The sequence below is a fragment of the Heterodontus francisci genome, chromosome 26 (genome assembly GCF_036365525.1).
Source record: "Heterodontus francisci isolate sHetFra1 chromosome 26, sHetFra1.hap1, whole genome shotgun sequence".
NCBI lineage: Eukaryota > Metazoa > Chordata > Chondrichthyes > Heterodontiformes > Heterodontidae > Heterodontus > Heterodontus francisci.
This window is the reverse complement of record NC_090396.1, coordinates 42613240-42626141: the sequence shown is the minus strand read 5'-3', so window position 1 is coordinate 42626141 and position 12902 is coordinate 42613240. Positions and strand designations below refer to the sequence as shown.

At 45.0% G+C, this 12902-nt stretch overlaps 1 protein-coding gene across 1 annotated transcript in view; it reads left to right on the top strand.

Moving 5' to 3' along the window:
• Positions 1 to 12902, top strand: part of si:dkey-237i9.1 (SEC14-like protein 1) — a 78406-nt gene that overhangs the window by 38944 nt on the left and 26560 nt on the right. Inside the window, exons 6-8 of the mRNA XM_068058115.1 lie at positions 5316 to 5559; positions 8441 to 8550; positions 10673 to 10862. Of these exons, the coding sequence (XP_067914216.1) occupies positions 5316 to 5559; positions 8441 to 8550; positions 10673 to 10862 (544 nt within the window). The remainder of the gene's footprint in view (positions 1 to 5315; positions 5560 to 8440; positions 8551 to 10672; positions 10863 to 12902) is intronic.

Genomic DNA, 12902 nt, shown 5'->3' with positions numbered 1-12902 from the left:
TTGCTGATCATCTCTTTGAGGCTCCTTCCTCCCCCTCCGAGGTGGCAGCATTCGGTTGCTGGCTGATTTGGCACCTCTTGGCCAGCATGAGAGAACAGAGAAATGTAAGGTTCAAGGGTCTGCCCTCCCTCCATAGCGCACACACCTACGATGCACACCGCGGTGGGCACCGGCTGCCTGATGCGCATTATGCCTCATGAAGACCTTACTCATTGACTTGGGATGGTGCCCCTGTTTCTCCATCCACCAGGTTTTGGCCGTCTTGTGTCCAGCCAGCTCTATGGCTGCCTCCTCCATTAGAATTAGAACATTACAGCGCAGTACAGGCCCTTCGGCCCTCGATGTTGCGCCGACCTGTGAAACCATCTGACCTATACTATTCCATTTTCATCCATATGTCTATCCAATGACCACTTAAATGCCCTTAAAGTTGGCGAGTCTACTACTGTTGCAGGCAGGGCGTTCCACGCCCCTACTACTCTCTGAGTAACGAAACTACCTCTGACATCTGTCCTATATCTATCACCCCTCAACTTAAAGCTATGTCCCCTCGTGTTTGCCATCACCATCCGAGGAAAAAGACTCTCACTATCCACCCTATCTAACCCTCTTATCTTATATGTCTCTATTAAGTCACCTCTCCTCCTTCTCTCCAACGAAAACAACCTCAGGTCCCTCAGCCTTTCCTCGTAAGACCTTCCCTCCATACCAGGCAACATCCTAGTAAATCTCCTCTGCACCCTTTCCATAGCTTCCACATCCTTCCTATAATGCGATGACCAGAACTGCACGCAATACTCCAGGTGCGGTCTCACCAGAGTTTTGTACAGCTGCAGCATGACCTCGTGGCTCCGAAACTCGATCCCCCTACTAATAAAAGCTAACACACCATATGCCTTCTTAACAACCCTATTAACCTGGGTAGCAACCTTCAGGGATTTATGCACCTGGACACCAAGATCTCTCTGTTCATCTACACTACCAAGAATCTTCCCATTAGCCCAGTACTCTGCATTCCTGTTACTCCTTCCAAAGTGAATCACCTCACACTTTTCCGCATGAAACTCCATTTGCCATCTCTCAGCCCAGCTCTGCAGCCTATCTATGTCCCTCTGTACCCTACAACATCCTTCGGCACTATCCACAACTCCACCGACCTTAGTGTCATCCGCAAATTTACTAACCCACCCTTCCACACCCTCTTCCAGGTCATTTATAAAAATGACAAACAGCAGTGGCCCCAAAACAGATCCTTGCGGTACACCACTAGTAATGAAACTCCAGGATGAACATTTGCCATCAACCACCACCCTCTGTCTTCTTTCAGCTAGCCAATTTCTGATCCAAAGCTCTAAATCACCTTCAGCCCCATACTTCCGTATTTTCTGCAATAGCCTGCCATGGGGAACCTTATCAAACGCCTTACTGAAATCCATATACACCACATCCACTGCTTTACCCTCATCCACCTGTTTGGTCACCTTCTCGAAAAACTCAATAAGGTTTGTGAGGCACGACCTACCCGTCACAAAACCATGCTGACTATTGCTAATGAACTTATTCTTTTCAAGATGATTATAAATCCTGTCCCTTATAACCTTTTCCAACATTTTACCCACAACCGAAGTAAGGCTTGCAGGTCTATAATTACCAGAGCTGTCTCTACTCCCCTTCTTGAACAAGGGGACAACATTTGCTATCCTCCAGTCTTCCGGCACTATTCCTGTCGACAGTGACGACATAAAGATCAAGGACAAAGGCTCTGCAATCTCCTCCCTAGCTTCCCAGAGAATCCTAGGATAAATCCCATCTGGCCCAGGGGACTTATCTATTTTCACACTTTCCAAAATTGATAACACCTCCTCCTTGTGAACCTCAATCCCATCTAGCCTAGTAGCCTGAATCTCAGTATTCTCCTCGACAACATTTTCTTTCTCTACTGTAAATACTGACGCAAAATATTCATTTAACACTTCCCCTACCTCCTCTGATTCCACACACAACTTCCCACTACTATCCTTGATTGGCCCTAATCCAACTCTAGTCATTCTTTTATTCCTGATATACCTATAGAAAGCCTTAGGGTTTTCCCTGATCCTATCCGTCAATGACTTCTCGTGTCCTCTCCTTGCTCTTCTTAGCTCTCCCTTTAGATCCTTCCTGGCTAGCTTGTAACTCTCAAGCACCCTAACTGAGCCTTCACGTCTCATCCTAACATAAGCCGCCGCCTTCCTCTTGACAAGCGCTTCAACTTCTTTAGTAAACCACGGCTCCCTCGCTCGACAACTTCCTCCCTGCCTGACAGGTACATACTTATCAAGGACACGCAGTAGCTGCTCCTTGAATAAGCTCCACATTTCGATTGTTCCCATCCCCTGCAGTTTCCTTCCCCATCCTACGCATCCTAAATCTTGCCTAATCGCATCATAATTTCCTTTCCCCCAGCTATAATTTTTGCCCTGCGGTATATACCTGTCCCTGCCCATCGCTAAGGTAAACCTAACCGAATTGTGATCACTATCACCAAAGTGCTCACCTACATCTAAATCTAACACCTGGCCGGGTTCATTACCCAGTACCAAATCCAATGTGGCATCGCCCCTGGTTGGCCTGTCTACATGCTGTGTCAGAAAACCCTCCTGCACACACTGGACAAAAACTGACCCATCTAAAGTACTTGAACTATAGTATTTCCAGTCGATATTTGGAAAGTTGAAGTCCCCATAACAACTACCCTGTTACTCTCGCCCCTGTCGAGAATCAGCTTCGCTATCCTTTCCTCTACATCTCTGGAACTATTTGGAGGTCTATTAAAGATTCCCAACAGGGTGACCTCACCTCTCCTGTTTCTAACCTCGGCCCATACTACCTCAGTAGACGAGTCCTCAAAAGTCCTTTCTGTCGCTGTAATACTCTCCTTGATTAACAATGCCACACCCCCCCCCTCTTTTACCATCTTCTCTGTTCTTACTGAAACATCTAAATCCCGGAACCTGCAACATCCATTCCTGCCCCTGCTCTACCCATGTCTCCGAAATGGCCACTACATCGAGATCCCAGGTACCAACCCATGCTGCAAGCTCCCCCACCTTATTCCGGATGCTCCTGGCGTTGAAGTAGACACACTTTAAACCAGGTTCTTGCTTGCCAGTGGCCTCTTGCGTCCTTGTAACCTTATCCCTGACCTCACTACTCTCAACATCCTGTACACTGGCACTACATTTTAGGTTCCCATTCCCCTGCTGAATTAGTTTAAACCCCCCCCGAGGAGCACTAGCAAATCTCCCCCCCAGGATATTGGTACCCCTCTGGTTCAGGTGAAGACCATCCTGTTTGTAGAGGTCCCACCTACCCCAGAAAGAGCCCCAATTATCCAGGAAACCAAAACCCTCCCTCCTGCACCATCCCTGCAGCCACGTGTTCAACTCCTCTCTCTCCCTATTCCTCGCTTCGCTATCACGTGGCACGGGCAACAACCCAGAGATAACAACTCTGTTTGCTCTCGCTCTAAGCTTCCACCCTAGCTCCCTGAATTTCTGTCTTAAATCCCCATCTCTCTTCCTACCTATGTCGTTGGTGCCTATGTGGACCACGACTTGGGGCTGCTCCCCCTCCCCCTTAAGGATCCCAAAAACACGATCCGAGACATCACGAACCCTGGACCTGGGAGGCAACATACCAACTGTGAGTCTCTCTCGTTCCCACAGAACCTCCTATCTGTTCCCCTAACTATGGAGTCCCCAATGACTAATGCTCTGCTCCTCTTCCCCCTTCCCTTCTGAGCAACAGGGACAGACTCTGTGCCAGATAGCCGTACCCCATTGCTTACCCCTGGTAAGTCGCCCCCGCAACAGTATCCAAAACGGTATACCTGTTGTTGAGGGAAACGGCCACAGGGGATCCCTGCACTGCCTGCTGGTTCCCTCTCCTTCCCCTGACGGTAACCCATCTACCTACTTCTTTTACATGAGGTGTGACTACCTCCCCATAACTCCTCTCAATAACCCCCTCCGCCTCCCGAATGATCCGAAGTTCATCCAGCTCCAGTTCCCTAACGCGGTTCTCGAGGAGCTGGAGTTGGGTGCACTTCCCGCAGATGCAGTCAGCAGGGACACTCTTGGCGACCCTTACCTCCCACATTCTGCAGGAGGAACATACAACTGCCTTAACTTCCATTCCCTCTATTCTAAATTCCCAACAAATCTACTGAAAAACCAAAAAAAAAAGTTAAAACTTGTTAGGTTAGCAATCCAACGGACAGAACATTGTTGTGAGAATATGCAGCATCGGCATTCCACCTCAGGTCTTGGCCCGCTTGCGATGATTACTTGCTATCTTTTCCTGCAGGCAGAAGGAAGGGAGATGTTGGTACCTTAGCGACATCAATCCCAGTACTTGGGCTAATGGCAGTCCAGTTGCCACTGATGGGGGCACACAGACACCACCTGCATGTGATCCCTTCCCAGGGATCTTGAGATTCCACTATGACAAGGGGCCTCCTTTCAGGGCTACAGCGACAGGCCCCTGTCAGTCATCTTGCATCCCTTGACCCTTTTCCCATGTCTTGGGGGGGTGTGTGGTGTTGATCCCTCTCCTCCCAATGCACTGTGCCACTTAGCCAGATGCACGGTCCAAGAGGATGCAGGCACTAAATGATACTCACTTTCACAGCCTGGATGAGGTCATTGAGCCCTTTGCGGCGTTGAATCCACGTGTGCGGCGTAACCCCACAGCTGCTGACCTCCATCCGCAATCTGCAGCCATGCCTGCATTGTTTGGCTCCCAGGTTGTTGTCTCCTGTCGCTTGGGAACAAGATGTCTGTTCTCTCTCTCGCAGCCTGCAGGAGCACCTGGAGGTAGGCATCAGAGAAAAGCATGGGGCCGCATGTGATCTCCTCTCGGCCATTTCAAAATGTTGAGTATGACCTCTTTCAGGCCATCCAAATGTAGTGTTCACTACAGGCTTGGCAACGCTTTAAAAATGTCCCAAGAAACTTCTGAAGCGTCACTTGATGCTGTGCTCCCCACCTCCGGGCCTGACCCTGACCACACAATTGGTGGGGTGTCACAGCTCATTAAGCATAATTCGGCTGCCATTACTGAATCACGTGTGGCTGGCCGCTCCTGCCCCCAACGTGCCTTATGCTTGGTTCCAGGCCCGACAGCAGGATCAGCATCTCCCAAATAAAATTTGTCCTTAAGTTCCCCTCTAACTGACTTAAATTCTACAATGCAAAAGTGTTTAATCATTCGGATTTTGTACATTCTTTTTCATATTTCAGCTTGCTATGAGTTATGTTTTTATTTTTTAATAGGGCAAAGAAATAATTGAATATTACCTAAAACAGCTAGAGGAAGAAGGAATTACATATGTACCACGGTGGACACCGATGGTTAGCACTAACATAGAAAAGGCAGTTCCTGTTCAGAAGCTGACCTCCTCTCCAGCTGTGGCCATACCTAGCCGAGGTGATGCTGTGGTCAAGGAAGAACATGTAAACAAGGACTTGATTGCTGGTTCCAATAATTCACCTGACTCTCTCTCAGGAACACCAGATGGTAAATCCCTTAGGACTGTCATTTCCTTAACTGTAGAATTGCATCTTTCTTTCTCCATGTGTATAGAATCGTTATGCAGTCTGAAAGTATGTTGGGCACATTCATTTTATCAGTCAGGCTCTTGAATAAGAAATACTAATATATTCTATAAATATTTTAAAGCCAGATTGAGAAATGTACATAATATTTCTTTGTAGTGTCTTTGAAGTAAATATTCTTGTTAGCTTGCTGGATATAAAAATGCTGATGCAACATATTAAAATAACATTTAGTTGTTTGGTAGTACAGAACTTGAGTATTGCTGAAAAAAGAGACATGTAGTCGTAGCTTTTCGCCTTGCAGTCATCAGGACAGACACAAGAATGTCAAATTTCAAAGGGAGCAACAATTTATACTGCATGAGAATAGGCTGCTGATTGGCTAGCAAGTTGACTGGTCGAGGTGTTGCCATGGAAAATGCACCAGGGAACTATTGTCAGAAAAGGTGCAATGCCTGTGTGTGTTCCTTTTGCTTGCATTTTATAAATTTTCTAAGTATATTTAAGGGCAAGAGGATAGCCAAGGAAAGATTAGGGACCAAAGTGGCAATCTATGTGTGGAACCGGAGGACAGAAGTGAGGTTTGAAATGATTACTTTTCATCTGTGTTCACTATGGAGAAGGACAATGTAGGTGTAGAAATCAGGGAAGGGGATTGTGATATACTTGAACAAATTAGCATTGAAAGGGAGGAAGTATTAGCTGTTCTAGTGGGCTTAAAAGTGGATAAATCCCCAAGCCCAGATGAGATGTATCCTAGGCTGTTATGTGAGGCAAGGGAGGAGATAGGGGCTTTGACACAAATTTTCAAATCCTCTCTGGCCACAGGAGAGGTACCAGAGGACTGGAGGACAACGAATGTGGTACCATTATTCAAGAAGGGTAGCAGGGATATACCAGGTAATTACAGGCCAGTGAGTCTAACATCAGTGGTAGGGAAACTATTGGAAAACAAATTCTGAGCGACAGGATTAATCAGGGATAGTCTGCATGGCTTTATCAGGGGGAGATCGTGTCTAACAAATTTGATTGAATTTTTCAAGGAAGTGACTAGATGTGTAGATGAGGGTAAAGCAGTTGATGTAGTCTACATGGACTTTAGTAAGGCTTTTGATGAGGTCCCACATGGGAGGTTAGTTAAGAAGGTAAGAGCCCATGGGATCCAGGGCAACTTGGCAAATTGGCTTAGTGGCAGGAGACAGAGGGTGGTGGTTGCGGGTTGTTTTTGCGAGTGGAAACCTGTGAGCAGTGGTGTACCACAGGGATTGGTGCTGGGACCCTTGCTGTTTGTAGTGTTCGCACATGACATGAAAATTGGTGGTGTCTTTAATAGTGAGGAGGAAAGCCTGAGATTACAGGACGATATAGATGGGCTGGTAAGATGGGCGGAGCAGTGGCAAATGGAATTTAATCCTGAGAAGTGTGAGGTGATGCGTTTTGGGAGGATTAACAAGACAAGGGAATATACAGTGGATGGTAGGACCCTAGGGAGTACAGAGGGTCAGAGGGACCTTGGTGTAATTGTCCATAGATCACTGATGACGGCAGCACAGGTAGATAAGGTGGTTAGGAAGGCATATGGGATACTTGCCTTTATTAGCCAAGACATAGAATATAAGTGCAGGGAGGTTATGATGGAGCTGTATAAAATGCTAATTAGGCCACAGCTGGAATACTGTGTACAGTTCTGGGCACCTCATGAAGGATGTGATTGCACTGGCGAGGGTGCAGAGGAGATTCAACAGGATGCTGCCTGAGCTGGAGCATTTCAGCTATGAAGAGACATTGGATAGGCTAGTGTTGTTTTCTTTGGAGCAGAGAAGGCTGAGGGGGGACCTGATTGAGGTATACAAAATTATAAGGGGCATTGTTGGATAGATAAGAAAAAACTTTTTCCCCTAACGGAGGGGTCAATAACAGGGCATAGATTTAAGATGAGGGGCAGGAGATTTAAAGGGAATTTGAGGAAATAATTTTTCACCAGAGGGTGGTTGGAATCTGGAACACACTGCCTGAGGGGATGGTAGAGGCAGGAACCCTCACAACATTTAAGAAGTATTTAGATGAGCACTTGAAACGCCATAGCATACAAGGCTACAGGCCAAATGCTGGAAGGTGGGATTAGAAGAGATGGGTGCTTGATGGCTGGCACAGACATGATGGGCCGAAGGGCCTGTTTCTATGCTATATAACTGTATGCAGAGGACAGATCCCTGCGGATGAATATATGTAGCTTCTAGCAAGCATAAGTGAGCCATATTGCGAGTCCAACTCAGTGAGTGCTGTCCAATCGCGGAATCACATCTATCGTTAGCCATTGTGTTCTGAGTTTTGTAAGTACGGGCTGATTGAGTACGGTCAGTACTCTACCTATTGGAAACAGCCGAAGGAACGTGCTGTTTGATATAATCCGACAGTCGTTGAGACGTACGGCCTGTGTACCTGGCATCGCACTGGCACTGGAATTCATACACCGCATTGCTCTTCCTCAGTCTACCTCAGATTACCTTGGAAGAGTAAGTTATCTCACAAAATTTGAGCAACAGGCGAAGCTAGCCGTTTCACACTGCTACTATGCAGTAGCGACAAAAGTAATAGTTTCCACTAGATGCTGCCATCAAGCCAAAAAGACATTCTGCTTATCACACAAATTCTTGTGCCTGTGTTGATGACTGTACGACGAAAAGCTTTGACAGCATGTTCATCTTTTCAGCAAAATAACATTAATTGTTTTCATCTGTCCAAAGTACATATTACATGTAGTTAACTGTACTGGAGCTCTCGGTTAAGGAGAGTGAAGAGTCTCAATTTATGTATAATGTTAACCTCTTATTGTGTTTTAGATAAACTAGATGCTGATTACATCGAGCGTTATTTGGGTGATTTGACACCACTGCAGGAGAGCTGCCTCATTCGACTTCGAACGTGGCTTCAGGAAGCACACAAAGGCAAGGTAGGGATGTTCTAGCCACAATGACCTGCTGCAGTAGCAAGGACACAAATTACTTCATCCTGTTGATTTGCGAGATAAATATTGGCATGGACACCAGGGATAACACCCCTACTGTTCTTCAAAATAGTGTCATGGGTTTTTATGTCCATTTGAGAGGGCAGATGGGGCCTCAGTTTAATGTTTTAATTTGAAAGATGGCACCTTTGACACTGCAGCACACCCTCAGTACTGCACTGGAGTATCAACCTTGATTTTTGTGCTCAAGTCCTGGGGTGGGACTTAAACCCCCATCTTCTGACAGAGGTGAGAGTGCTACAAACTGAGTCGTGGCTGATGCGCAGTGACCGCACATTTCCAGGCCTGGGAGGTGGGAGAGTTGGCAAAATGGCAATGGCAGAGGGAAAATTGGCGGTTTGGCTGCTTTCCAGGTGACCAATGGAGCCACTTAAGTGGTCAATTAAGAGTCACTTCTGGTGCCGCGTGGGGAGACCGCCCAGTGAAACCCAGAATGGCAGTGGAGGTGGGGCACTCCATGGCCCATGGAGGGGGCCCCCTGGCGGCAAATGCTACCCTTGTGGCAACGGTGCCACTGGTGCTTCACCAACTCCACCCCCAACCTACTTGAACTCTCCTCAAGGGCGCCCCCCCCATTGAGGCACCATCTCCCTGGAGCTGCAGCCTCAGCAATGACCACCGCTAGCAGTGACCTCTAATTGGGCCAGCAACTCTTGGGGGTGGGTTGCCGCCATTGATTCGGCAGCAGCAGCAGCCTGTTAATTGGCCACCGCCAGCAATATACCATCCCGGATCTTGCCACCCACCGAAACTGGGTTGCCTCTTGCTTTCAGCCCCAGCAGGGGGAGTGGCCGGTAAGCAGCAAAATTCAGCTCAATACTTGCAACCAGACAGCTTTCATCTGTTTGCACGATAGGTCATATGTTTTAGCTTAAATTGTTTTTGTGTTAAGATAACTTTACAATATACCGTGCAGCTGAATCATGGTAAAAGCTCAAAAATGAGATTTTGTAAATATAAATCAGGTTTAATATAAATTCGAAATAGTAGTTTTGTGAAACTTTGTAGGAAATGTTATTTAATCACTAATTCAACAATTTAAGCTTTGAACAAAATTTATGTAATTAAAAGTTTTGCTTTTTGACAAATATTGATGCACAAAGCTTGGTGATTGACTTTTTAGTGTAATTTGATCTAATCAAACAATCATATCCTTAGGGAAAATATAAACATAGAAGAACTTTACCTTCCAAAAATTACAATACATTTTTCACACATAAGCTTTCCCCTCTTGAGGAACTTTAGCTGACCTTCTGCCTTGTTCCTGGAGCTTCATTTTTGGAAGTGGACTTTGGGTCAAAATGTTTTGTGGATCAGGACTGCATAGCCTGAGCACTCAATGCCTTTGGCTGCTTTTTAGATCCTCATTGGCATGATCATATATGATTACAATGTTTCCCAGCTTCCATGCACGAAGTTGAAACCATTTAAAATAATTTTCTCAGCTGCGAATGGAGAAAGAGGAGAAAAGTAGCCTAGATGTATTGCAGGAAAAAATCAAAAACTTTAAAGGAGAGAAGTATGGAGGGGAAGCCAAAAAAAGAGAGCTAAGTGGGGAAAAAACTGGGCAAATTTTAAAAAGCAGTACCTTGACCATGCTGAATGAGGTGGCAGTGACTCCGCTTGACTCTTTTCTTGCTCTTGTCATGGTGTGGCTCTCCCTTCACCTGTATTTATGCCCTACAACTTTTTTTTAAAAATGATCTGTGAGGAAGGCAATTTGATCCATTATTTCTTTTTTTTTAAATATGTATAATCAGATTGAGATGCGTTGATAAAATGACCTTTCTCATTTTGTTGCAATTTTAAACCATTTTAAATAATTTTCTTAGCTGCCTTTAAGAATTTCAATATTTCTACTGTAGTCATGAGGCTATACCCAAGAATGCAGTTGTGCAATTTGGATTTAGCTGTGAATTTGTGTAATTTGGATGAAGGGGAACTGCAGCTACAATTCTTTGAACAGTTGCAAGAAGTAGGATTTTAGTTTTCAGTTAATAGGAAAATTACCATGTTCTTTCACTTCAGTAAATTATCATTTTTACAGATCCCTAAAGATGAGCACATCCTGCGGTTCTTAAGAGCACGTGACTTCAATATAGATAAAGCAAGAGAACTTCTGTGCCAGGCATTGACATGGCGTAAACAGCACAAAGTAGACTACCTGCTGGAGACTTGGACGCCACCTCAAGTGCTGCATGATTATTACACAGGAGGCTGGCATCACCATGACAAAGGTACACCAGAATTGACCTTGTATACAATAACTAGACTATCAAACTGTTAATGAGATTATTGGATAAATTTTTATTTCCTTAAACAGAACTAGACTCTATTAAGCATCCAGTAGTCTTAATGGCATGAATAGTGCATTTTTCTTAATCAGATATGAATTTAAGGGCATGTTTTGTAGAAGTGTTACTTTTAAGTGGTAGTTACCATTGTGGATGGGAACACAACCTTCCATCTCTCATCAGCATTACAGCCTGGAATCATGGTTGAAATTTTCTCTGTAATGAGAGTCCAAAGTGAAGTATGTTTGGGTAGTTCATTGGTTGCCAGTCAAAAAGAACTTGCACAATTTGATACTAAGTTGACCACTTCACTTGAGTTATAAGTATGTAGGAAATCGGAGCAATATATTTGTACAAGAAGGCATCATTTTCTTGGGTTTGAGTTTAGGCATTGAATTTCCATGGGGGTTTCCTGCTCGTCCACCATAACTTTGGCAGAAGAGCCGTGGAAACTGTGGGAATACAGCGTAACTGTTTATGCTGGTTATTCAGGTTTTTGCGCTGAAATTATGGTGGGTAAGCGGGGGACACTCATCAAAATGCCCATTCATAGAATTGGAGTTTATAAAATTTTGGATTGGGGCAGAGCTTGGGAATGCTTTGTTCTGGCTTTGGCTGGAAAATGGAAAAGTGTTCGAACTTGAGCGTTTCTAACTCACAACAAAACAATCTAGAATCCATTATTAAGGAAGTAGTAGCAGGACATTTAGAAAATCATAATGCAGTCAGGCAGAGCCAACATAGTTTTATGAAAGGGAAATAGTGTTTGACAAATTAATTAGGAGTTCTTTGAGAATGTAACAAGCATGGTGTACAAGGGGAACCAGTAGATGTAGTGTATTTGGATTTCCAAAAGGCATTCGATAAGGTGCCACATAAAAGGTAACTACACAAGATAAGAGCTTATGATGTTGGGGATAATATTTTGGCATGGATTGAGGATTGGCTAACTGGCATGAAACAGAGTCAGGATAAATGGGGCACTGTCAGATTGGCAAACTGTAACTAGTGGAGTGACACAGGGATCAGTGCAGGGGCCTGAACTATTTACAATCTATATTAATGACTTGGATGAAGGGACCAAGTGTATTGTAGCCAAATTTGCAGATGATACAAAGATAGGTAGGAAAACAAGTTGTGAGGAAGACGCAAAATGTCTGCAAAGAAATAGGTTATGTGAGTGGACAAAAATTTGGCAGCTGGAGTATAATGTAGGAAAATGTGAGGTTGTCCGCTTTGACAGGAAGAATACAAAAGCAGAACATTATTTACATGGAGAGAGACTGCAGAATGCTACGGTACAGAGGGATCTGGGTTTTATTGTACATGAATCACAAAAGTTAGCATGTAGGTGCCGCAAGTAATTAGGAAGGAAAATGGAATATTGGCATTAATTGCAAAGGAACTGGAGTATAAAAGTAGGGATGTCTTGCTACAATTGTATAGGGCATTGGTGAGACCGCACCTAGAATACTGCGTACAGTTTTGCATATACTTGCATTGGAAGCAATTCAGAGAAGGTAAACTAGGCTGACTCCTGGGATGAAGGGGTTGTCTTATGAGGAAAGATTGAAAAGGTTGGGCCTGCACTTTTTGGAATTTAGAAGAGTGAGAGATGATATTGACATAAGATTCTGAGGGGGCTTGACAGGGTTGATGCTGAGAGGATGTTTCCTCCCATGGGGGAATCTAGAACTTGGGGTGGGGGGGGCGGAGGGGAGGGGCACAGTTTCAAATAAGGGGTCTCCCTTTTAAGCCTGAGATGAGGAGGAATTTCTTCTCTTGGAGGGTGGTTAATCTTTGGAATTCTCTTCCCCAGAGAGCAGTGGAGGCTGGATCTTGGAATATATTTAAGGCTGAGTTAGACAGATTTTTGATCTTCAAGGGAGTCGAGCATTACGGGGGGCAAGGAGGAAAGTGGAGTTAAGGCCGCAATCAGATCAGCCATGATCTTATTGAATGGTGGAGCAGGCTCAAGGGACC